The sequence below is a fragment of the Oenanthe melanoleuca genome, chromosome 3 (assembly GCF_029582105.1).
Source record: "Oenanthe melanoleuca isolate GR-GAL-2019-014 chromosome 3, OMel1.0, whole genome shotgun sequence".
NCBI lineage: Eukaryota > Metazoa > Chordata > Aves > Passeriformes > Muscicapidae > Oenanthe > Oenanthe melanoleuca.
The window spans coordinates 92216922-92244082 of record NC_079336.1 but is presented as its reverse complement, the minus strand read 5'-3'; the positions used below and the strand labels follow the sequence as shown (position 1 = coordinate 92244082).

Sequence of the window (27161 nt, the reverse complement as noted above, 5' to 3'; positions counted from 1 at the left end):
CCAAAATCTCTCCTGAAGTTTTAACTTGGAGGAGACAGCATCAGGTAGCTGAGACACTTGAAAAAAACTTCAGCTGTTCCGGTATTTGCTATTAACTTTGAAGCATCAGGATGTGCACACGCTGTTAGTATTATCCCATGTACCTTTGGTCTGTGCTTGTACTGAGCATAGGTATGTTTCATTACAAATGTGTCTTCCCTCGTCCCTGGTTTTGTTCCCATTGCTGTGTCCCAGGAGTGTGCCAAACACCTAAATGTGCTTAGCAGAGTCCTCTTCAGCTACCTCTGAGCAAGGGAAGAGATGCAACGCCCAGCAGCGGGCAAAGGGGCAATACCCCTAACAGCACACTGGGAAGGGCACCAAGAAACACAGAGCTGCCACAGCTGCTGGAGCCACGAGACCACGGCTGTGAATTTCACAGATTCACTAAATTTAGCTGGATGCTGATTCCCAGCAGCAAATTGCTCCAGCCGGCAGGCCCAGGCGTCCTGCCTTTCCCCAAAGGCAGCTGATGGGTGAGCGCGCTCAGGAATACTCCTTCCCACTCCCCAAAACTGTGAAAGACGCAGCGCTGCTAAAGCGCGTCTCCTATCCAGCGCTCTGCCTACGTGACGGAGCGCAGGGCGCTCCGAAGATGCTCCGCCAGAGCTGCGCACGGCGGAGCCCCGTTTGAGGCGGACACCGGCAGAAAGTACCGGGAGCGAAGCCGTGCCTCGCCCTCCGTGCCAGGCTGGGTGCCGGCGGCGCCCGGGCGGAGCGGCGGGGCCGTGCCCGCGGCTGCCATGCGTGCAGGGCGCGCCGGGGCTGCCCGCGCTCCCGCCGCGCTCGGCTCCCCGCGCCTCCCGCGCCCCGCTCCGCGCCGCGCCGCGCCGGGGCCGCCCGGGAGCGCGCTGCGGCTGCCGCTGCCCCGCTCGCAGGTAGGGCCGGCCGTGTGCGTGTGCGGCTCTGTGTGTGCGTGTGCGTGTGTGTGTGTGCGGGGGAGTGCGGGTGCGCTCCGCCCGGCCCCGGCGGGCTGCCGAGCCGCAGCGGCGCAGGCGGCGGCAGCGGCCGCGGAGGGACCGCCGGCGCGGCGGGGGTGCCCAGGTAGCGGCGGCGGGAGCGGCGGGAGCGGCGCGGGGACAGCGGCGGGAGCGCGTCCCGGGGCCGGCGGGGCCGGCGGAGCCCCGGGCAGCGGCGAGGCGGAGCGGCTGTGTCGTTGCAGGTGGCGGCGAACCGGATGCCTCTGGCGGGCAGAAGATGTGTCATGGGAAGCGGGCGAGCGGCGGCGGTGCCCTCCCGGCGGCGCGGCGGCGGGCGCTGGCCGCGGCGCTGTGGCTGCAGCTGGCGCTGAGCCTCGGCCCGGGGCTGGCGGCGGGCGGTGAGTGAGCCAGCGGCCCCGGCCCCGGCCCCGTCCCCTCCTCCGCCCGGCCCCGGCTCTCCCCGGCCGCCCCGGCCCGGGGGCAGCGGGGAAAGTTCCCCCCCTGCGCTCCCCGTCCCCTCCCGCGCAGCCTTTGGGACCCCCGGCCCCGACTAGGGAGCGCCGGCTCTAAGTACTGCTTCATTTTGAAACAGCGTAATTTTTTTTAATTTAAAGGGGGAAAAAAAAAAAAAAAAAAAAAAAAAAAAGCCTTGCCCGGCCGCGGTCCGCTCAGACATCTCTTGGATGACTCTCAGTGCGAAATCCCCGTGCAGCTGGGGAAGGCAGGAATTTGGGGAGGAAGCTGGCGATTCGGGTTTGCAAACGCAGCGTCCTTCAGCACTCTCCTAGTGGAGGAGCGACCCAGCCTCATTTAGCCTTTTTAATTTTAATTACCTTTTTAACGCTATCATTTAAATTATTGAGCCTGTGAGATATTTTCAGCAGGTACTTTTAATTACAAAATTGTTTTAAATTGGTTCCATAATTAGACTTGGATTACTGTAAAAGTCTTAAAGTAAACTGCTTTGCTGTAAAATGAACTTAACTGTGGTAATGAGAGCAGCTTCATATTCCTGCTCCAGCATGGTATTATATATTTGTGTTGGGGAAATAAGCCATTTTATGATTGAATCACATCACTAATGGCAGACAGAGCCCAATATAAAAATTGCTTGGGCTTCTTCTCCTGCCCGAGACTTATGCCAAGATTTTCTGACTTGAATGCCTAAGCCCCAACAGCTCCAGTCCAGATGTGTTTTCTGTCACTGAATATGGACTTAGAGGAATACATCTGAAGAGGACTTCAAAAGGTCATCTTGTCCATCCTCCTCCTGATGTGATTCAGTCCCAGTTTTCTCTCTGGAGATGATAATGCCATTTTCCAACAGAAATCCTGTGACTGCAAATGTGATTCCAGCTAAAAAAGCTTTTAAACTGTTGCAGTCACTACATATCCCTCTTTAGAAATCAATGGCTTTTTTTAAAAAAAATTATTTAATTGCAGCTGTGTAACCCTTGATTTCCTGGGCAGCTCATGTTTCAATGTGCCGGTGCTTTTCAGCCTGTCCTGTGCTTTTCTCAGGATTGGAGTTGTGCATGCTCCTGTCCTTCTCCAACCTCATTCTTATGGCTCCATTCATAAAAATGAAGCTGTTCCAAGGCCCCCTCCTCCCTGAGGCTCTGCATATCCCACAGTTTGATTGTCAGCACTTATTTAGCCGATTAGTGCAAGAGGTTCTTCAAAATACGGTTTATATCTCCCTCGAATGGAGTAGTTTTCGTAGCAGCCTGCAATAAATTGTTGGTGATTCTGATCGTTATTAACACTGCTGCCTTTCACCTCAGTAGTGCAACTAATTATGTATCAAATTTCACTTGTAAATCATTTTAGCATCTTTCAATAATTGGGTTTTTTTTTGGTCCAGCATCTAGGAGAAGGCAATGCACTGAACGATTGTGCATGGGCATAATCACCAGTGAAAAACATTCACTGCTGTTCTGATTATTGCCATTATTTTCCAGAGTGGTTGTGCTCAGAAGGTAGGCACTGTATAAATCCCAGCTGTAAATGTACAGTCCTTTCATGTGGTAGAATGTACGATTGTTGGGTTTCTTTCACCCTGAGTCATTCGAGTGGTAAAAATAATGAGCTTTGTAATTAGAACAGAGGGCTGTGAATTAGCATCCCTCCTATTTTGGGCTCTGTTGTATCTGTGAGCAAGCTCACTGTGCTTACGTAGCTTGCTGTGTTTGCTGTGAGGGCTCAGCTTTTGGCTCCCCAGCCTGTGATCCAGTTTGGAACTTGTAAGCAGCTGTTGACCAAAGTTGTGATTTCCTGGGACCTTTGAAAATTTTGTTTCTGTAGGACTGTCATTTTATGGATTTGTGTATTTAGACACAAGGCACGTGGCATTACTGACTGGTTTGGAAAATGTAGCTGCAGTCTCTTTCTATCTTCTCATTATCTGTTAAATAAGGATAATCATACTTCTCTCAGAGATTTGAAAAGAGCTTTGATGACATTTAATGAAAATACTATGGAGGTGGAAAGAATTTGTTTCAAAAGCTTTAGAAAAACAGCACTGACAATATGCTGAAATAAAAACTACCTCACATATTAAAACATTAAAATGAATAATTTAGGGTTATTTTTTCTAGAAAGCAATCCATTGCTTATATTTTGGATCCCATTTACAGCTTCTTCCCTTCCTTGGCTGATACCAGGATTTGTCTCCTGTAATAATCCTGTCATGACTTGTGTGACTCCTTTTATTTTATATCTGACTAAGCTCTATTGATTGTCACGTTCTACCATTTCACCCCAAATCAATACTACTTATAACTCTTTTTTTTCTTGTCAATAACCCTACAGAGAATAACTTTGTTTATTACACTTTGACTTTCTCAAAAGTGAATCTAGCGAAAAAATTTGCTGTAGAAGTGAACTCAAATGAGCAAACCTTTCAGCTATCAATATCCCTCATTCGTCCCTGATGTATTTAAAACTCTGCTGATACCAAGGATAAAGTATATCTCTCATACTTCAGCCTGTGGCTTTCATTTAATCATTTTTGTTTACAGAATTGCAGAATCCTTTAGGTTGGAAAAGACCTTTGAGAATATCGAGCCCAAGTGCTCACCCAGCACTGCCAAACCCTCCACTAAACCGTGGCACCAAGTGCCACATCTACACATCTTTTAAATAGCCCAGGGGTGCCTAACTCAACCACATCCCTGGGTAGCCTGTTCCAATGCTTGATAACCCTTTTGGTGAAGACATTTTTCCAAATATCCAATCTAAACTTCCGCTGGTGCAACTTGAGGCCATTTCCTCCTGTCCTTTTCTTGTCACCTGGGAGAGGAGACTGTCCCTAACCTGGCTATCCCCTTCTTTCAGGGGGCTGTAGAGTGATAAGGGTCCCCTCAGCCTCCTTTTCTCCAGGCTGAGCCTCCCCAGCTCCCTCAGCTGCTCCTCATCAGGAGGGACAAAAAAAGAGAGAAAGCAGGAGCAGGCTGGCAAGGCTGGGATGAGGAAAAATGAGTAGTGGATGTAGCTGAAGACAACTCACTCTGGAGTTTTAAGGTATTACACAGAGTTTGTTGTGAAAACTGTTGTATGGAGATAATAGCTGTAACCATAAATCTTTAAATATATTTCAAATTCCTGCAACTGTATTAAAATAGGGGAGGATGACAAAATCTAAAAGGAGAGGGATAAAAAAGTACAATAAGCTTCTGTTTTTGAGGTTTGTTATGTGGTCCCTTACCCAGATGTGACTTGGGCACGTGTCTGCTTTGTTGTCACGGCTCAGCTGGGTGAACTCTGTTCTTCTGCAGGGCCCAGTGGGGAGCACAGATGTGCAGCACACATCTCCATAGGCTTGGGGAGGGCCATGAGCTTGTCTTGCCTCCTGCCCTCAGCAGGGTCAGCATTCTGGCTGTCTTCCATGGCCTCTTTCATCTCTCTGAGGCTCCACTGCACGCTCCAGTTCCTCCAAAGCCTGGATGGCTCCAGTTTATCTGAACTTTTCCTGAGTTTTTGTCATATTCTCTGGACTGCTGGTCATTCAGACCATGAGCTTGCTCTCATGGAACCACTTCCCTGTGGAATGTGCCCCACTGGCATTGAACAGAGCTGAGGAATATCCTGTGCCTTGGAGCTCTGCTCCTGCTCAGACATCCTGGGTTCCTTTGTTGACATTATAGGGTGATGCTGGGTTATATTCAGCTTCTGGCTCCCTGTACCTCCCAGGGAAAAAGAAATGCTTTTTTTGGCATTGTAGTCACTTTGTGGTGTTTCCCTGGTTCGTGTTCTGCAGGCAACATCCCTGCACATCAGTAGTGCTTTTAAGCTGGGAAGTACATCCTGCATGATGGCAAAGAAATCTGGCATGTTGTGAAACCTTCAAATGTACTGAATTTTAGTGATTCCATGAAGAATAGTGGTGAGCTTCTTTCTCTAGACCAAGGCTGAGCTGTTACTGCATTGCATTGGATTGAAATTTTGGTAATGCTGTGGTTATGGTAGCTAACCATTGACTTTGGATGTAGTGGCCATCAAAAACAATTCCCTCAGGTTTTTGAGGATGGTGGACTTGTTTGCCTGGGGTAATACAAGATTTTGATGTGTGCTGATGATGCAGGCCTGTGACAGGGCTGACTTTTTGGGTAACCTGCAGTTGTTCCTGGTAAAAAAAGCCAGACAGAGATTTGCTGGAACTGCCTTACATGTGATTTGGGGATTATAAAGAAGGTTTTCTGAAAACTCTGAAAGTTTTCTGATACCCTCTCACTAAGTCTGTAGTTAATGTATTTCAGCCTCAAGTTCCCTGCATGTTTGATGAAACCATCAGTTATTCTGCAGGATTGTTTTTAACCTCCAGCTTACTGGGGAAGCTCAGTGTCTTGGAAGGAAAAGATTTTCCCACCGTGGCAGGATCTCAGTCCCAGTGTGCTTCATGCAGCCCCTGCTCTCAGCATTTAAGCTCCATTCCAGTGCTGCTCTGATTGCAGCTGGCAAGGCCAGGGACATCAGAGGGTGGCAGCTCATCATTTGTCTTGGTGGCACATCCATCTGCCTCCAGCCTTGAGAGAGGTGGGCATATTTGATAGATTACTCTTGAATCTCTTCTTAGCACTCTGCAAGAAGGAGCTTTGTCACTGATGTGCTGTGCCTTGTGGAGACCGAGGTTAACTTCTCTGCTTTGCTCCTTTACTCCCAGGATTGCAATAGAGTATCTTTGATCTTTCTATTAGGGATGATTACAACTTTAGGAGAATTAATTAATTATGCTTTGCTTGATTTTCTCATCTGTAAAGCAGATAAGTGATGTGTTTTGTGGGCGTGTTACGAGGGAGTTCGAGAACCTCCCAAAGAAAATGTTACCAGAATGAGAAGTAGGAATTCTAGCAAAGTATAAAATGAGTTTTATCAAAGTAGAAGGTTCTTTACTATTTATGATTTTTGTTGTTGGTATTTGTGGGATTTAATAATTAAATATTCTTACCAGAATTAGAAAAATGCTGCATTTTTAAACTTTTACAGATTCTTGCAGATTTTTTTCTACAGCATTGATCATATACTCAACTTTTTTTTTCAGATATTGTCTAACTGTTTACAATTAATTTATTTTTATAACAAAATACACATTATTAGAAGCAGGAAACCTTGCACTTGTGCTGTGCATTTTCATGAGGTTTTAGGCAGGAAAAGGACAACAAAGTGTGGCCTGATTTCATATTTGCTGTGTGCTGGTGCAAATGTGATTGAAGGCTGGGCTACTCTTACTGGTGAGCAATTCTTAGTCAGAAAATGAGCTCGAGGGATAAAGTGGTGTAGTGTGTACAATTTGATTCACTAAGTGGAAAAATTTGCTTTGCTAACATATTAAGGGACTGAAAGGACAAGGATCCTACCAAATTCAGCAATTTAACTGTGAAACTGGCATTCCTCACTTGGTTTTAGTTTCCTCAGCTACTTCCTTTGAGGTGGCACAAGCAGACCTACCTACTTTTGTTGGACATATCTCATTAAACCCATAATTTGACAAATATTCTTGCTTGTGGTAGCTTAATAGTAACAACAGTAATAAAAATGTGACTTTTTTTTTTTTCATATAGCTCTTCTCATCCATGGAGTTTAAAGCACTTTATAAAGGAACATAAGTTTTATTATGCTCCTTTGTAGATGGAGAAATGACTGGAGAAAGATTAAATGTCTTGGAGACACATTTCACGTCAGAAACAGATGTTGGCATATACAAGGAAGAGACCCTTTGGATCTTCATCCGGCACTTTCTTCTGTAAATAGAATTTAGGGAAATTCCTAATCCACATTTTTATGATATGGTCTCTATAACAGGATTTTTTAGCTGTAACTATCTTCTAATTGAGATGAGCAGCTGATTTCCTATTCACTCAAATTGCTACTTAAGCAAATCACAGAGAGTTTTTCCAAGTGTGGTTTATTTGCCTGACTCCTTCATGTCTAAGATAGCAAATGGCATTTTTCCAGACATCAAAAACATCTTCAAAATAACAACCAAAAAAAAGTGTTATGAGTTAGGGTAGAGCCCTGAAAAATGGTATTTTGCAGGTTTCCCATGGTGTAAAGCCCAGATGAACAGGAAGGGCATTTCTGCCTTGCTCAGTCATGTGGTTTATGAGCACAGTTTGCATGAAAGGGCAACATTAGAGAAGTACTGCATGTGTTTTAAATTAATTCTAATATACTTGAACAGTTAGAAAGGAGATCATTTCAGCTCCATGAGGGCTGTGGCATGAGTGCCATTGCCTTGTACTGCCTGTCCTGCTTTAGAAATCAGTGGATGTGCAATATGCTCCCATAAAAATATGGGTTTAGCTTACAAATGTTTGCCCATGAAAACATGAGATGTAATGCAGAGGACACAGAAGGATGAAACAGGTCTGGTCTCTTGATCCTGCACATGGTGAAGCATGGCTAAGGGTGCAGCAGAGTTTCTGTGTAAAGCCAAATTCTGCAACTAGAAATTTTACAAAATCTGGGAAAAAAAACCTGGAAACTGAAAAGAGGAAACAGCTTACAATAGACTGAGGAAAAAAATAGGTTGTGTTACTAAGGGTTAGATTATGTAGAAGTTGGGTTATCAAGGGTATCATGAGACAATATCCTAAAAATACACTTTCTTGTACACTGCTAAAGAAAAAAAAGGGATATGGCATGCACATGAATCACAGGAATCATTGTATCACTGGTCTCCGAGACCGAGAGAACACACTAAAAAGGAGAGGTTGTCTTTGAAAATGCAAAGCCTTCAGATCTTTTCTGGTACTGCAGAAAGGCAGCAGAACTCATAGCTGTTTATCTGCCAGGAGGCTGGAGAAACACCATACAGATTCAAGAGACAAGGTGCCACACATGCTGGGAGGGAGGAGAAGATGCTCAGGAAGAGCAGCCTGTAAACATGAGGTCCTTTCTCACTTCTGTCATTAGCACCAGTGAGTGTGTACAGTAAAAAACTATGGAAGAGAAGTTTCATTTCCATCTCTCAAGGCATGGGACAGCACACTTGAGAGCAGAGTCATAGGAATAAGACTGGAAAAGAGTTCAGAAGTGCCTGTAAATTTTTCTCTTGCCCAGGGCACGGGAGTCACACATTTACCTCTGGCTTGTTACCATTTGAGACTTTAGGTTGGAAACTCCACTTTCTATCCAGATGATTCATTCTCTAACCTTTATAAATGTTTTTGTCAAGTCTAACTCAAATTGTCATTGCTGTAACATTGGACTCTGAGGATTTCCATCTCTAGTGTGGGATTCCCAAGTGTTACTTCCTCCACTGTGCTGCTTGTCGGTGCCAATCCATCAGTGCTGTGTCTTGGGCATCCTGACTGCTGCTGTCACTTTCCTGGGTCAGGCTGGAAGAATGCAGACTGCCCCAGAAAAGAGCCTTTCAAAAGTTATGGGTTAATTAACAGCCCGGGAGCTGAAGTTTAGCTGGAGCTGCCCAATGTTCATGTGCTGCTGCCAGCACAGAGGGAGCTGTGGTGATTCTCAGTGGTAGAACTTCCATTTTTCTGGTCAAGCAAAGGTCACAGCTAAGTTTGTGCTTAGCACAAGATCAGATATTTTACCAGCAGCTGTCAGAAAGGGCAGCTTTACCTTGCTCTTTCTGGGGGGCTTGCAAGGATTTTCCAAAGTCACAATTGGAAAGCATCAGGAATAAATCTCAGAGCCCTCCCATAAAAGATGCTTATTTACAGTCTGTTCTCCTTGGGGATATTAGACCAACTCTTTGTACTTGATCATGATGTAAACAGTATGGTTATTGCCACAGTAAATTGCACCCAAGTGAATTTATATTTTACTTCTGCAGGCTGAGTGAAGTTGTATATACTGAACAGCCCTGTGGTAATAGATTAGATTCACACAAAAGCCAGTCAATAGCTTAAGACTTCCATGTGTGTTTGCAAATAAACAATTTTAACTGGAATTTTGATAAGCAGCTGCTTAACAGCTGTCACCCCCAGTGCCTGGGTTCCCATTTCCAGTGAAATGGTTGCTGTTTGTGGGTATCCAGAAAGATTTTGTCATTCAGGAATGGCAGGGGGAGAGGTGGGGATATTGGAAAGTGCCTGGGGAGGAGCTGCTTGGCTAGGCTAAAATGGAATTTAGGTTTAGAGCAGCACTAAGAGCTGAATTAGCACAAGGAGATCTGTGGTGATGTGGGGACTGAAGTCAACAGCACTACTTGCTTGGGTAAATCTTTTAACTGTAAGAATTTCATGGCATATAATGGGTATTTTAATGTATTTCTAATACTCTGTGGAAGCCTACCACACTATTGCTGTGTTTGTGTAAGAATGATTTGTATTCTGAAGGCAATGGGTACTTATGAAACAGAGAGGCATTTTTCTGTATCTCTCCACTTAGTTGACATTTTTAGAGATATTTTGTACACATCATCTTACTCAGAGAAAACACAAATGATCCACTTAGAACTGAAAATAAATAATAAATAATTTGGTCTCCTGTAAATTGGACTTCTAAAATAGCTTGATTGCAATTACCAGCTTTGCAGTAATCTTGAAGGAATTAAGATAAAATGGTGTTATCATGAGCAATAGTAAAAATGAAAATACACAGACATTTGTCTTGATCTTGTAAAAGTGCAGAACATTCTTCTCTCCTCTGAAGGGGGACCATGAGCCCCCAAAAGGACAGTCACAGCCATTCTGGGGGAGCACCAAGCTGCTGCAGCCACAATCCTGGGTCCTGCTCTATCCCTCCTTGGGGTCAGAGATAATCATCCTGGGCAGTTCTTTCCATTGCTAGCTCATAACATCACATGCTCTTTTCTCTGCACTCCTGGTTCTCTTCTCCAAGGCCTGAGGTTCTTCTGTGGGGCCAGGGAAGAAGCATGGAGGATACAGACTCTTTAGACATAATTCCAGGTGAATACCACCTGTACTTACATGGGTCAGCTGGAGGGTGTGACATGGCTGGGACAGCACATTTGAAAACTCCTCCTCTGCGTGGTGGGATTCAGATCCCAGCAAGCAAGGCTGTTGTTTCAGCCTTGCCCCCTTCTCTTCTGACACTCAGAAATGTTTGCCCAGATGGAAGAATCCACCTTTGAAGTCTAGCAGAGCCCTTCCCTGCTGGCAGCCTGTGCATCATCTGTCACTGCTGCCCTTATCCAGTGTGTGTATCTCAGAGACCAGCACAAGAAAGGTACAGCCTGGGACTGATTTGGTCAAGAGTAAGCTGGTCTGTATGGGCTGGGATATTTTAGTTCATAGGGAAAATCCCAGTGAAATATTCACCAGATAAAATACATGAATGGCTGCACAATGTGTGTAGATGAAGCCCAACTCCATTATCCCTGTGATCTCTTGGAAATTAGGTCATGATGGGACACACCTCTGCACAGTGGCTGTAAGAGATGCCAGAGGAAGAATGTCCTGGTTTGGAGTACAGGTGTCTGCCAATAAAGGCAGAAGCTTCTCTTTGAAATGGAGAATGTAAACCCCCTCCCTCCAAATTATTATTATAATTTTGAAATTAAGGGGCTCCCAGGCAAAGATATGGGAATTAGGAATAACAGTTCTTTACTAGGAAAATGAAAATACAAATACAGTATTACAAAGAAACCCAAAACACTGACAGAGTCAGAATACAACCTGACACCCTGTCAGTCAGTCAGGGTGTTGGTAACAGTCCCATTAAATGGTGGCTGCATCCTCCTGCAGTGGCAGATGTGGTTCAGCTGAAGCAGTGCTCCTGTAGAAGGTGCAGTTTTCCTCTGAAGGTCCAGTGATGATGTGGAAAGGTCTGGCTTTCCTCTGGAATCCAGTGGAAAAAGCTGCTTTGGTGTACAAAATCTCAGGTTTTATCTAGGTAGGAAAGGTTTGGTTCCTCCCCCTGGCTGGAGCATCTCCCAGTGGGATGATGTAATTTTATCAGTCACACAGTGGGACTGAATGGGCCAGTAGCAGATGATATCTTCCTGGAGGGGGGATGGGCTGTGGAAAAGATAAAGATGATTGCCCCAGCTGGTTTGAAGATGGCCCATTAGCAGATGGTATGTGCCATGGAGATAAGGAATCACTGCCCCACCTGGCTTCAACAGATGGTGATAGAATAGACATTTCTGGCCACATTCTGTGCTGCAACCCAAGAAAAAGAAATTGCAGGAAGGAACATCTGTATATAAAGGAGGGGTATCTATGTGTCTTTGTGTGCAGCCATGCACTAATGCACTTGACATGCCCCTCATTAATCTCATGGATAGGTGGATGGGTAGGGAGGAAGATAAATAGAGAGACATATGCATATATGCTGAATAAGAGTAAGAAATAAAAAAAACCAAAATGTACAACCCAGGAATGAAATGGCAAAAAATATATTCTCATTGACAGTCTCTCCAAGGTTCTTATGCTGGTTCTTAGCATTTACAACGTTGCTTTTTACACTGAAAAATGGATGAGCGCTGCCTCTAATGCTTCTGTTTAGGTGCAAGAGTGATGCTGGATTCATGTGAGGGATGGAGAGCGGGATAGTGTTGGGTATATTTAGATTCTATTTCATTTTTATTTCATATTCAGCAGCGTTACAGATGGACTTCATTCCTCATTTCCAAGAGAAATCCATCAGATAAATTGCGTTCGCTGCGGGGAGAGGAATTTTGTCAAGACCAAGATGAGAGATCCCTTTCTGCAGTAGCCTTGATGCACTAGGAGGTGTGTTTCCTAGATGCTACTAATAAATGCATTTTTTAACCCTGGGTTCTGCATGTTGAAGAGTTTTCTTGGTTCTTCCAAGAGGCTGTCTGAGAAACCTTGTACTTAGAGCAGGTAGATCTGTGCTGCTCAGGAAGTCAGTATGTCAGCCAGGAGTGAAAAAAGAGTATTTTCAACTTTTTTTTTAGAATGGTAATGTTATTAGAATATTAATAAATGTGAAGGGGCACTCATTTGGAGTAGCTCAGAATTATGTCGACTAGAGATTTGCTGCAGTGCATTAGTATCACAGGTAAATGATTCATGACATTTGCCATCCTGGCCTGCTTAAAGCTGTGATTTCAAAATGCAGACTTTCAGGGAAAACAGTTACAAATCTGGTCTGATTTTTATATATTTTATAAATCTGATCTGATAATTATCTTTTTCCAAAGGAACAATGTAGCAGCTGCCAGCTGCAACTCTGTAGTCATTTTAGCATTTGCTGTTTATGATCCCTTTTTGCCATACTTAATGTCAGTTTAATTCTTTGGTTGTTTTATTGGGGAGGGAAAAGTCCTTTGGAAGTGCATATATATCTATAGTGTCAGAAAAAATAATTTCCATATGCTGATATTTTCTGTCCTTGCAGTCAAGTAATCCTGTTATCATAAAATCTCCTCTGAAGTATAAACCCAAGGCAGAGCAGGGAGCTGCAGCAGAGTTTTGGGAGCCAGTGGGACTGGCAGCTTACTGTGAATGTTAACATGAGACTGCTGTTTGCTAGCTTGGAAATCCATTTGCCAGTTTTTCCCTGATCTGAACGTGTTTGGAAATAGGATGATGCAGGGATTTTCCTACTCATCAGCTTTCCATTTCTGCTGTGAATTTCCTGTCTTGCTCCCAGGCAGTCATTCAGGCCATGGGGACTCACAGCAGCACAGCCAAATTTCCTACAAGAGCAAACCTGGATCCTGTGTATTGCCTCCTACACTTGACCTTGGGAATGAAGGAGGTAGGGGTGAGAGGAGTTTATATGAGATGGAGAGATTTGACCTCATGAAACAGTTCTAAAACGATGCCCCCCTCATTTTACAAGCAGGGATGAGGAAAATCTGCTTTTCCTACAACACAAGACAATACTGGTCCTTCTGGTTGGATGTACAGCCTCTCCTTTCAGTGTCTGAACACCACTCATTCTTTCTCCCTCACATCCTTGTCAGCCCATACTTATCTCTTCCTCTGACTTATTTTTAAAAGCACTTACCTGAAAATAAAATGAGCAGGTGGACTAGTGCCTTTTCTGGGAGATTCTCTGGGAAGCTACAAGGCAATTAAGAGAATGTTGGGGTTTTTTTTTGTAATTTGGCTCCCATTCAGCCTTCTCCAGATCATCTGGTCTCTGTGCTGTCTAGATCAACTAGCTTTTAAAAAAATGTCTTCAGGCACACTTTTTAACCATTTGCCTTGATCAGAAATACAAAGGAAGAGTCAGAAAAACAAGGCAGGGATGTGCTAGATGGGGGAAAAAAGGCAGTCAAGGGATGTATTGTTCAGAGCTTTATGTAAAGCTTCCTTTTTCTTCCTAGCTGTAATTGTAGTTTCACTCTTGACTCTCTTATTGAACTTGGCTGCATTAATTTGGTTTGTTCTTGTCTATTTTAGTTTTGGAAGCAGGGGCTGGTCAGTGTCCAGTCCTGAGTGTTCCTCACTATAAATTCAGATGATCTGTGGTAGGGAGACAATGATTCTGTACATCCAAGCCTAATGGCCTGAATTTGTAAAGCTAAATGGTAAAACTGCTACTGGCATGACTCACTATTATTTTTAGCTCTGAAGAGGAGACAGTGGAGCAAAGGTTCATCTTTCCATACCAGCAGTGCCTTTTGTTGAACAATCTGATATTGCTGAGAGGTTTAATGTTCATCTTTCTGTTTTTAACCAGGTTTCTGCAATATGCCAAGCATTCTGTTTGGCTTCTATTCATGATAGGCTCATTCCTTGAAAGAATGGCTCTCTGCTCATCTGGTACTGCACAGGGCCCTTGCACAGGACAGAGACTTTGCTACTTGAATTGTTGCTGGAAACAGCCAAAGTAGAAAATGGGACTGATTTAACTGAAACAGCAACACAAAAGTCTGTGGATTTGGTTTTGTGCTATTTAAAGTATAAATATTTTCTCCATTTTCCTTCAGAGTGCTATTATTTATATTTAAAGAATGATTTTCTTTGGTGAGACCTTTGGTGGCACTGGTATAATAAAGGAAAAGTCACATTTTCCCATGGAATAACTGATCCAGATTCAGTTTGGAAAAGTGTACTGATTTCTGAAAGCTTTTTCTCCTAATCTCATGGAGAGCTGCAAAGCCTAGCAAGCTGCCTGGCCTCTGCTCCTGCCAGGGTTACCTGGGGAATACCTGGTCATTAAAATCCTCTGTTGCACCCAAGCACTTCCAGTTTCTACCACTGAATTTCTAAGTAAAAGTGAGTGGTGATACTGTCAGATTTGAAGGAAAAAAAAAACATGTTTACACCTTAAAAAAAGCAGTGAAGTGACTTTGGAGTTTAAGAACTGCTTTAGAATTAGATTAAGACTGAAATAAGCTTGAAATCCCTGAATTTTCAGTGGAACCAAAGGTCTGAGCTGCTGTGAAGGTACAGGGCAGAGCAGAGAGGTGCTATAGCCTTTGGGACACTTGCTAAGACTGTCACCAAAGCAAAAACCTGCATTCAGATGACTGAATAGTGGGGTTTAGGACATAGTTTGTGCCTCATAATGGTGATGCAGCATGCTTGATAAGAAGATTACTGGTTTTATGGTGAGTTGAAAAAAAAAAAAAAAATCATTTTAAGAAACTGCACATACAGCAACCTTTTAATGGAAAAAACCCACCTTACCAGGATATAAATCTAATTTGAATTATCTCTTAAGGGGGACATATGATGGTGAATGTCAACTGAGTGATGCTAGTATGTTCTCTGTGGTCTGCTCCATATGGAAGACCTATCTGAGCCAAAAAGGGAAATAAGGGCAGAGAATAAGGAGCACAGGAAGAAGAATGTGCCTTGCATTATCAGGGGATTGCACATTTAGATAAAGTAAGACACAGACATTTTGTCAAAGAAGTTGGGTTTGTGAGTTTAAAGCTTGCTCTAGGCAGTTTAACTCAGCCAGCACATCCAACAGCTGATAACCCAAAGTGACACTGACCTTGGCTGACTTACAGGGCAAGACTTGCACAGGGATGAACCATTTCTTGATCAGTTGCTCAAGTGTATGAGACCCAGTGCAGCATTCCTTCAGGATTGATTATGGATGTTTGTTCTATCCCAGAACAAACATACTGATTGCAGATAGTGGAAGTAGAAGTGTCTCTGTATATCTGAGCTCTTTCCTCTCAATTTTATTACTGGGTTTGTCTCCTCTTGCCTTCTTGACTCATCTGTTTCCAAAGCTGCAGTGCACAGAGTAGGAAGTAGTGGTTTTGTTCAGTAACTGTACAGTCAGGATTTTGGGCCAGATTGTCTTTTTTCTGGCCTTATTGCCTTCATGACCCTGGTGTGTGGACACACAATTCCAACAGCACAGGTAGTTTCCAGGTGTCCTAAGTGGCTTTGGGGCTGTCAGTGCTCAGAGACACACTGGAGGCAACTTAGCCACAACGTCACTATTTTTAATCCACCCTCTGTGTACTGAATCACTGCACCTCCTGCTAAATCTGTCAGGGTCTGTGGGTGGTAAATGCTGCTAGGATGTAATTCCTTTTGCTTGTGAGGAGCTACCCAGACTCAGGAAATAAAATGCCATGGTGGGAACAGAGCTCAGCTGTACTCTCCCCATGCTCATTGTAGTGATTTCTGTACAGCAGAATTGGGCAGATTTGGAGTCATTGCCCTTTCCTGGAAGGTCATAATTTGTGGCCCAGTGGACAGAGCCTGTTGTTTTCTTGGGCTAACTGATTGCTGTCAATGCAAAAAATCCCACAGATATTCTTATTTTCAGCTTAATATATTAAAATGCCTGTGATAGAAAAAAAAACCCCAATAAACCAGAAAACCCAGCCCCAGAAATGTTGTGTGATATCTCTGGGAAAGTGACAGCTGAAGGGTCCCTCCTGGGTCTCTTGCTGAGTGACCTGCTGGGTTCAGAGATGCTCTTGCACATTCTGCTCTGCCCACCTGTTCTCCCTGCTTCCTCAGATCCCCTGAGCAGATAGAAGCACAGCTCAGAAGATTTCTTTTCTCTCTGCTCTTCAGAGAGAAGAACTTGTGTCAACTGCAATACACTATTTGGATGCAAAAAGCCCTGAGCTGGCAGGTAGAAAAACTCCAGACAGTATCCCTGATGTGTGTGAGTTGCCCAAAGTCCCCTTGGTTTAGCAGTGGTCGCTGAATGACAGACCTGGCATTTTTGGAAAGCTGTGTTTCTTGTTTACTTTCCTCTCTGTCAGAGGCATTTAAATGAAGGATATAATACTGTGGTGAGAAATGGCTTCATTTATACCATTTTCTTTACCAGCATGGCCTTTAAGTCAGTAACATGTTGTAAGGCTCTTTGTGAGCTAAATCTCTGCTGACAGCACATGATTGATTCAGTTTTGCAGATGGGACAGATTTCTGTGTTGTGTCTCAACCTGTCTTATGATCAGTTGCACACAGACCCAGCCACTGACAGCCCAGAAATGTTAATGTGGGTGAATGCTCACACATATGCTTTACACGTATGTGAACACCCACTCCTTTATGCATTGCTGGGGGAAAAAATATACTTGGACACAAGGATCTGTTCTTTATACATGGGGAATACAGGATGCAAAATTATGCAGCCAGAAATAGGAGCAGGGGGTTGAAATGTCAGCTTGTAAAAAAAAAAAAAAAAAAAAAAAAAAGGAAAATTAATATTGAATGGCTGTATATTCAGGAGGGCTGAGCATGACAGGGATTTGTACTTGATCACCAGCACTTCTTCCTTCCATAGGTCAGCACTTGTTAGCTCCAAATCTGGAGCTCCTTTCACCTGGAAGCCTTCCCTTACCATACTATTGTGGGATACCTGTCTGTCCCACAGCCCTGGGCCACTTGACACTAATTCCCAGTAATTGCTGTCAATGTTGAGAAGGAAAAGCTGGGACTGAGTCAGCAAAGAAAGGGAATTGTTCTGCTGTCCCTGGAAGTTTTACATTTAGCACCAGTTGTCACACAAGGCTGCTGTGGCCTCCCCTGTGTGTTTTCTGGGTGTTGCCTGGTTTAGTGAAGACCACAGGAGTTCTGCATCAGAAGTAAAATGTCACAATCAAGTAGAGAAATTCAGTTTCCAAATTTCATATAGTGAATGATATCAGTTAGGATTATACTTCTAGACATACATTGAAAGCATTTGGAAATATAAAATTTAGCTCATTTTTCCATTTTTTTACCTTAGTGCCAATTTAGAAATTGATATTTCTGTTCAATAGACTTCAGCTGTAGCAGGCTGATGCCTGCACAGCAGAACTTTTCTGCCCTACTTGATCCTGTAACTTAAAAAACTCAGCAAGGGAGACCCTGTGTCTCTCTGAAGGCTGGATTATGACTCCAGTTTATTTGCACAAATGATGGCTTGGATTTCTTTTATATTTCAGAGTTTGTCCTCTAAGCATTTGTTTTCCCATTTAATGAAAAATCTTTGCCTGGGGCTGAGCCCTGACACATGAGGTGGCATTTCAAGATCAAATTTTATTAATGTAAAAAAAAAAAAAGACCCATGGGAGACCAGATTTAATTGAAGGGCTTCATTTTCAGAGGTGATTTATCCCAAATTTCTAGTGAGAGTCCATGGAAGTTGTGATTTTTGTACCATTTTTTGAAACTGGATCCTGACCTAAGACACCTCAATCATATGGCACCATTAATGAGGAAGGACTCCTGGCCACTGTACTGAAATCTCTTTAAAATGTGACCATCTGCCCAGTGTTCTGCAAAGGCAGGAAATACTAATTACAGAATGTTCTGACATCTCTGGACTTGTAACACAGCTGAAGCTGACCCAGTATATTCACAAGATTAAATTGATGTATGTTGAAAACTGCACAGCTCAGTAACACTCTGTTTTCTGAACTGCTTTACCTTTGTCTAAGTATATTAGAAAAAAGGAATATATTTTTAAAAAGCATTCAGTTCAAATTTGCATGAAAACGGTGCTGTTGCTACAGCATTCATTATGAACTGTTACATAAATAATCTGCTTTTAAACAGCCTCTAAATACCTATTTATGCAATGTAGCAGTTGAAAAGCTAGTATGTATTTTAGGACTGACAGTAGCTTACTGTGTTCAGCATCTTTGGCTTGTACAGCAGAACATTTTTCACTTAACAACATATTTGAAAAACCAAAGCAAATACCAAGCGACATGCTGTGCACACACACACTGGATTTAAATATAAAGTTCAAGTCACATAATGAGTCAGCTGCAAGCAGGAAAATATTAAATCTGACTTTTTTTAAGTAGATGTGCTCCTGTGCTTAAATGTTCTAAAGGTTATTTGTCAATAGATAATGCTGTATGGGTTGAATGACCTGAGCTGAAAAGGTTTCTGAATGGATAAATGCTAAGAACTGGAATTGCACAGTCTGATCCCTTAGCCAAGCCCATGAGAGGGCTCCTCTTCAGCCATGCTGTTCAGTTCTGCTTTATTCTGTCTGCACAACTGCTCACAGACCTGCTGCCTGCTTAACAAGGCAGCACTGCCTGCCCTTTGAATAGCAGGGGCTCTTAGGGATGTCTCCCTGCTCTTGAATTCAGCTTCTGACTCTGGATTGGGAACCTCTCCACGGCCTCTGGGTGAGGACATGTGTCCCCTGCTACCAAAACTGTGCTCTGTGAGTGGTTTCACCTCATGCTAGACCATTAATGAATCTTGCTCCAAACATCAAGCTTAACAGCAAAATTGCAGGTTTTTAGTAGGCAGTGAAATAATCTTGACATTGCTCCAGGCTTGTATTTATGGGATTTTTATGCAATGTGCTTCTGGAATCGAGTGGAATATTGTATTCTGCCTACTCATTCTTCTGTTCTTCATGTAAATATATACTCAAGTGTTTGCTGGAGGGAGTGATTTTTTAAATCAAACAGGTTAAATTTATTTAAGCACACATCTTCTATGCGCTTCACCCGAGCAGGTGACAGTTCCTGAGATTGATTATTCAGGATGAACACCTCTCCTTATTCATGAATATGTCTTCTGCATGTGCAGGAGGGCTCTTGTCCCATTCTGAAGTGCTCACCACTTCTTCTCACAGATGCTGTCCCTGCTTAGCCCTCACCATGTGAATTCTCCAGGGGGAATTCTGCCTGTGCCTCCAGGTACCCCTGGAACCAGTGCAGGATGTGTCTTGCTCTCAGGTTTGTATTGCCACACCAAGCAGCTGCTGTGTGAAATGAAGGCAGTGCCCATCCCTGGTCTGCCCCAGAGTTGCTGATCCACTGTGATTCCACTGCATGAGGGACTTACTGTCAGGAGCAGCTGAGATGTCCCTGTGCACCTTGGTTCCCTGGGATACAGTGGTGGGAATCCTGCTAATTCCCTGTCTAAAAGGTGAGTTTGTTTTGGGAGTGCAAAGCTGTGGCTTTATATTTGAAATCTGGAGGAAGAAGTAGCTGAAGTAATTGTTAGTAAATTGTGTTTCTATTCAATTTTTTAATGAATGTATGATTTTTTTTCAGGGATATATTAGCAGTGCCAAGTGGGAAGACTCCTTGGGCGAAAGATCTGACTACTTAGAAATTAAAATGCTGCAGAATAGATATAATATCTAGAAGATGATAGTTTTATCCTTTGGGCATGTGTCTGTGTAGGCTGAAGAAATTAGTGGAGCTGGTCTCCTACCTCAGTTTCCTTAATGCCCTGCACGTGTTTTATACAACATTTTGGTTTTATAAGCAATCATGCACATGTGGTTTCTGATTGCTCTTTCTCAGGCTCTGGGAGTTCTGACTTGTATAATGGGTCTGGAGTTATAAAGATTTAAATAGTGAAATATGTTAAATAAATAATATCTTTCTTTAGAATCATCCTCAAACTGGAATGCTCTTGAAGGCTAGCACTTTCTAAATCACTGTCTTCTCAATCTCCTGAAAGGAGGATGTGATCACTTGTGGCTTACAGTCTGTCCTTGCACTGGGTACAGTCCTTTGAGATGCAGAGGCCATAGGTAATCAATCCTGCATTCATTTTTCAACAAAAGAGTTAATCTGACTGTTAGTAGAATTTTGCATTCAGTAGAATTTTTGAGATAGAATTGCAGAAATATTGTGAACCATGCACTTACACTCTCACATTTTTAACCTGTTTGCCCTTGTGCATCTGTCTGATATGTGCAGATGTCTAAGGCTGGAGCTTTCTGTGGAAAAAAAGGTCAGAAAAGGAAACACTGACCATATATATTCCCCCTTTCCTCTGCAGTGCATGAAGCAAGAGTGCAACATGGCAAAATTTTTATTGGTGCTCTTCCCATTTATTCTCACTGGGAAAATTCCTGTAGAATCATGAGCTATTGTGATGTGAGCCTTTTGTTTCATTCTGCTAATAGTAAGTTTTGAGATCACATTCATATTCCATAGGTGAGATCTCAGCAGAAGAGGTGGAGTTCTGCCACCCTTTGTCACTGCATCTGTCGTATTGCAGGTCTTGTCTTTGGAACCTTGATCCTGAGAACACTGCTGTGGCCATGAAGGGGCAATTTCAGGAGAGGGTGCAACCTGCTCACTGCATGATTTGGAAGATGAGTTTGATTTTGGCTGCTGGCATACTGGGTCATTGGGAATGTGCTCTTCCTGCCCTTAGTTATCAACTCTGTAGCTTCCATCTGCTGCCATGTATAGTGGGATGGGATAGTTGATCCAGAAGATCCAGAGGTGATCCAGAGAAAGATGTAGTGTGCTTTGGTCATGTCTTCAAGTCATGGAAGAAGCCTCTAACCATGGAAGGAGGTTTTATAGTTACAGAAGCCACGTGGATATTGAATTAAGAATCCAGAAGATACTTTGGACTGCAACAGGCTACTGACCACTTGCCTTTGATTGGAAGCAGTCTTCATGATGTAGCAAATTGTGTAGGGTATTTTCCTTTTCAAGGATTTGCCTTTTCCTTGGCCTGACCTGGGAATTGAGATGACACAGAAAAAGTTCATCTCTGTGTTTGAAATGATGGATGTGGAAGGTTGAAGATGAGTTATGTTTCATAGGAGGCATAAAACTGATGTTCAGGGGTGTTTATCTTTTTTTGTTGTACAGGAGAGAGAGGAATCCTATCAGACTACACCAAGGAGATGTTTTCAAAGCAGAAGACTGTAGCTGTCTGTTCTGGTCCTATGTGAATATCTGAGAGGAGTGTTTTAAGTCAGGGTAGCTGCAAGCTGAGCACTCCACTTTAAGTCTCATGTTTGACTCATCAACACTTCACAGTTGGCTGTAACAAATTCCACTGCCTGGTCTAGTCTAAAGGATCTCTTTTTTTTTTCTTTGCCATTTGTGCATCAACATTCAAGTCTGGTGTTATGCAGAAACACATTTTAAAGGGTAGTTAATTTTCAAATGAACTTTACAAATGTTATTAGTCAGTCTGGGGCTGAGCAGACAGCAAGCAGCTTGGGGTCCTGGTGGACCAGAAGCTGACCATGAGCCAGCAGTGTGCCCTTGCAGCAAAGGCAGACAGCAGCATCCTGGGCTGAGAGAGGCACTGGAGCTTGTTTCCTGTGAGGAGAGGCCAGGAGAGCTGAGGCTGTTCAGCCTGGAGGTGAGGAAGCTCAGGGAAGCTCTTACTGATGTGTAAAAATAACCTGGATGGGGAGGATGAAGAAGATGGAGCCAGGATTTCCATTTTCAATTGTGCACAGTGGCAGCACGGGAGGTTTCCTCTGAACATCTGGAAGCAGTTTTTCATTGTGGGGGTGACCAAGCACTGGTTTCCCAGAGAGGTGGGGGAGTGTCCATCTGAGGAGATATCCAAAGCCTTACTGGACATTGGACACTGGACACAGCCCACTCCATCTCTCCCTGGTTGAGCTGGGACTGTGCACCAGATGATCAGCAGGTCCCTTCCAGCCTCAGCAGTTCTGTGATGCATCACATATCAACACACATCACAGGAAACCTCTCTGTCCATCAGTCCTGTCAGAGAAACAGGAAGTGTGGGACACACACTCCACTATACAGACATTGTAAAATTATGGAATGGCTGAATGTGTTGTGCAGGTCATGGACAAAGTACATGGAATTATGGCAAGTTGGGTGTGAGGCTGTGGTACTCAGCACAAAGAAGCAGATGAAGATCTCAGACTTCCTACTTGAAATTTTAAGTGTATCCAGCAAGATTTGTATACACACATGAGGACATTTTTGCTCATGTTCCAGAGCCTGGCTAATTACAGCCTGGAAATATGGCCTAAGAAAGACTTAATTTTGGCCACATGTAGCTACCCTTTTTACCCCTTTCATATCTTTTCTAGCTTAAGTCCAGATAAATGGAGCACTGAGTCAGGGTGAAACGATTTGGCAACCCTTTCAAACACAGAGTTAAAGATCTGTATTGCAATGTAAGTGAAATGACAGAAAATTAAAACTGCAGAGACATCAGGCACGGCAGTGCTGTTGTGGTTTGCTGTCACTGTTACTACCCTTGCTATTGCTGTTCTGAGGGACATAGTTGTTTTTAGCATAGCCTGCCTACCTTCCCCAGCTGAAATTAGGAAGTTTGTTGGACTGGTGTCTTGATGAACACACAACATGACCGTATGCTGCCTTGGCTCAAGTAGGACCGACCTGCTAAGGCACAGCTCAGTGTCCTTGTGCTGCTGCTTCCATGGTAGGAACAGATGGCATAGCAGGAGTGTTCCCAGCTTGGTTAAAACAAGATGCAGGAGGTCAAATGAGCTGGCTTTAATTGGAATATGCTGGCTATTACAGTTAGGTGTTGTCTAGCAATCAGTCCTAGATGTAATTCTCCATTGCACAGATTATACCAAACATATCTCAGATATGGCAAGCACATACCACACAGAAATTAAGGTTTTTAGAAGTTGCAAAGTGACTTGTTTCACAGACATACGTGCATTTTGAGACATCTCTTCCCATATTTGATTCTGAATGTGTGGATATGTTTTTGTTGTGTAGCAATGAAATGACTGCTCTGTTGGCAGCATCTCATAGTTGGTTACATAAAAGCCATGATGGCCTTGAATCTGGACAGAGGGATGAAGAATGTTGTATTTTCAGCCCATGATTCAGTGACCTTAGTTCAGCAGTGACAAGAAATTCCTGCCATCTAAGTGGATAGTTAAATGAACTCACACATGTAAAATGGATTTTCTGGTTGCTCAGATGTCTGTATCCCACATGGTCTCCTCATGACCCTTCACAGTCTCATCAGAGGTGCCAGTTTGGGATGAGATTGTGGAAGCTGAACTGTGCTTGATTGTAGAATTTAACTCCTTGGGGTCAGAGAATGCTGCTTGGACAATGGGAGAAATTTGCAATCACCCTCTACTAAGGGTTCTGTTATTCTATTTCATAGTATCTGTGCCAGAAGAAAGATAATTTTTACACTTTTTAGACTATATTCAGTGATGTTTGCTCACTGGTTTTTGGCCTTGTGTGTATGTTATTAGAGGTGGGCTAATTTATGGTGGCCTGTGATTGCTTGTTGTACTCATTCCTGAAACTGGGGAGGGAAAATGAACAGATCTGCAAAGGGATTTTACCTCATTTTCTCCTTGATTGCTTTAGCATTAGATTGATCTACATTCTCTTCTTTGCTCTGGCATGCATTCCTTGGCCTCTTAATTTTCAGGATAAGATGTAAATAGTTACTCACTGATCCACATGTATGTGCAAAGGTGAAAGAGGTCAATGAAGAGTCTAATGATGAGAGGGAGAGGAAAAGTGCTTTTGAAAATATGTTTCTAGTTTGATTAGATTTGGCCCTGGTTTGAAATGTAAAATCTTTGCAAGCTTACAGCTTCTGTAACGAGGTTAGGTTATATTCCCAATCAATTCTATCATCTGGCCAGCACTCCATTAAGCAGGCATTTTCTAGTTCATAACTGCAGGAGAGAGAATACAGCAGACTTTGTGAGGAAGGCCTTGTGTGACTGCAAGATGCTCTGTTGTTTTATAATTATCTTAATTGGTCTAGTAAAATATATTTCTTTCCCTGACAAATGTTGCCTTGATGTATCCTGGAGGCAATCACAGCTACAGCAGCATTACTGCTGCTCTGAGAGTCACAGCTGAGCATGTCAGTGGGAGTCAAAGTAAAAGGTGCAATAGAAATGTTATGAATTATTATTAAGATACAGGAGAAAGCTCTGCAGGGAAGGACTGGAACATCTTGGGAAATGGTCTGCAGTCAGCCAGCTGGGAAGGCTGAAGACAGAATGCTAATAGAAATGTTGTTTTTAAAAATCACCATGACACCAACGTTTATATCAAGTGCCTTGTGCTGGAGCTGCTTATATAACTGAGATTATATTAGGTGTGATGAACAGATGTGTAGTTGAGAGGGGATGTGCTGTGCTGGGGAAGGTGCAGTTGGCAGCCAGGCTTGTAGCTAAAGCTGCTTCAGTTGGAATCCTTGTTTTCAGTGCCTTGTAACTTTGTACTGAAGAATTCAAATGAAATAATCTGTTACTGTTTTTTTCCTCTTGTTTAATAGCTTTGGATTTCAGGAAATATTAGGACAAGATTTTTTAAATACCTTGTTGTGCCCACTGTGTTTGCTGTGCACAGTTATTTTGGATATGAGAATGAAAGAGAGCTTTGACTGCTCAGTGTTACTGGTGAGGGTTCCAGTAGCATATTTGTGTCAGTTTTGGGAAAGAAAAGGCCAGAACTGAGTCCCCTAGCATGCAGAGAAGCATCTTGAAGCAGTATGGTAAGTGCCATACATCAGAGAAATCAGTCTGGTATTTCCCTGCCAGTATTTTCCTCCATTAGTAGGAAGAGAAAGGGAAGTGTCACAGTTCCAGACCAAACCGAAGCATAAGCTTTTGTAGTTGTGAAGTAAAGCCCCTCTGGCAAAATTTCTTGGTTAGAAGGATGATGGTTAAGAAATACCAACATAAAAAGTCTTTGTATGGTGAGTATCTTCAAAAAAATGACATAAGGAATTCAGAAGTAGTTCAGGGACCAGAACAAATGATGAATATTTCACTAAATGTACTGTTGAAGATACTAGTTGCAAACATACTGTATCCTCTTCTTATCCTTTAAGCAAAATATGCTTTAAGGCAGATTTCTTCTGAAGAGCCATGGCAGGAATAGGATATAAAGCACAGATGCCACTCTGTAGAAGTGTACTTTTAATATTGCCTAGTTTTGTGGCATTTTGAAGGTCAGCTGTCTAGGAAACATGATATGGTTATGCAAGATGTCTTTTCTGGAGAGCTCTGGTTTCATCCCCCTTCTTGCCAGGGCAGTGACATATATAAAACCTGTGTTCATGCAGACATCACACAGAGGAAAATAAGCAGCATGTTTTCTTTTTCAAAATCCATCAAAAAGTTTATGTCTAGATAATTAAAATTTGGTGCTATTCTACTACCCCTCTGTATTTATATATTAATATCTCCTTGCAAAGGGCTGGCTCTCTTGAGTAGCCTGAATTGCTTCTGCTGCAGCTCACCAGGACTGAAGAGTTGCTGCATTTTTAGATTAAGCAGGTGTTAATCAAAGTTGTTTTCATCCCAGTCAGATTTTTTGTCCTTCCTCTTAATACTTTCCATATTGAAAGGAGGCAGTTACGCCATAAATTACATCTTTTCACAAAACTTTACACTGAAATAGAATTTGGTCTTAAGGCAAAGTCACTGCTTCTTGGAATTCAATTTCTCAACTATAATTATTTTCATTAATTTCTTTGTCACTGTCAATAGCTTTTTCTTCACTACAAAGACATCAGAGGCTCCCTCTCGTGGTTGAGTTAATTTCATTTGGATTTTGTTGTTTTTTCTTTTTTAAAAAAAGCTGGAAGAGGCAGATCATCTCCCAAACCAAAACAAAAAGTAGTAGTAGTAATAATGATAATAATAATTGTTGTACAGAAGCAGCAATGTAGATGCACAGTGAAGAGGGAAAAGGGGATTTCTTGCAGGCAAAGCTGAAGCAGATTTGCAGCACAATATGAGCTTTAACACATTTGTACACCGTTGCTAATGAACAGGTACTCAGACAGGAACAGGATTCATATTTCTACTGGGTGAAAATTAGACCTGTTATCTCACTTAGAGTGGGGAACTGCTTTGATTTTTGACTTTTTTTTAATGGAATTGTAATGCACGGAGGTTTTTTGAAATGACGATGGGGCCCGTTGCGCTCAAAAGTGCATCGCTCAACTCCCATTAGTAATTTATTTTGTGTTTATTTTCCTCACAGGCTTCCCAAGCATATGTAGAATAATTCAGCACTTGGGTTCTGCTGTTTGTTAGGAATCCATCTGGTAAACAGTGTGGCTGCAGGAAGCTGAATTTCATCTCATGGGCAAAGAGAGTTCCCAGGCTGCTGCTGCAGCTCAGCTGCCACCCACTCCCTGTGCAAGGGGGAAGGGACAGACACCAGCTCCAGGCAGCCTCTGCCAGCCCTGGAACTGACCCTGACCCTCCCAGCTGCCAAAGCAAGGACTGCTTTTTAAGTGGGACTCTTCCCTTTTGTGCACCAGGAGTTTGTGCTACCCAGTACATTCACTTTCTGTAGAGCCTGAACAAGCTGTGCTCCCTCCTTGTCCCCTTTCACTCTAAAAGCTGCCCACAAACACAGCAGCCATAATCTACAGCTAAAGCCCTTTAAATGGCCCAATGGATTGTAAAACTGGCAAATTTTCCATGAAAGTTTGATGGAGCTTACACAACAGAAAAACACAACCAAAGTGCAGAGAAGCTCGTGGGTTATAACTGGGTTTTTATACAGTTGTGACTCTCATGAGGATTTCACAGTTTCTCTGGAGTCTGTGATGGTAGATGAGACAGCTTAAAACACTTCAGAACTTTTCTTCCCAAAGAGAAAATGTATCATACAATGTCATTACCAAA

General features: G+C 43.0%; 1 protein-coding gene across 1 annotated transcript in view; it reads left to right on the top strand.

Annotated features, from left to right (window-relative positions):
- Positions 1-1211: 1211 nt before the first annotated feature.
- The window catches only part of SUSD4 (sushi domain containing 4), a 67783-nt gene continuing 41833 nt past the window's right edge, over positions 1212-27161 (top strand). The window contains exon 1 of the mRNA XM_056488625.1: positions 1212-1357. Within this exon, the coding sequence (XP_056344600.1) occupies positions 1237-1357 (121 nt within the window). The 5' untranslated portion in view covers positions 1212-1236. The remainder of the gene's footprint in view (positions 1358-27161) is intronic.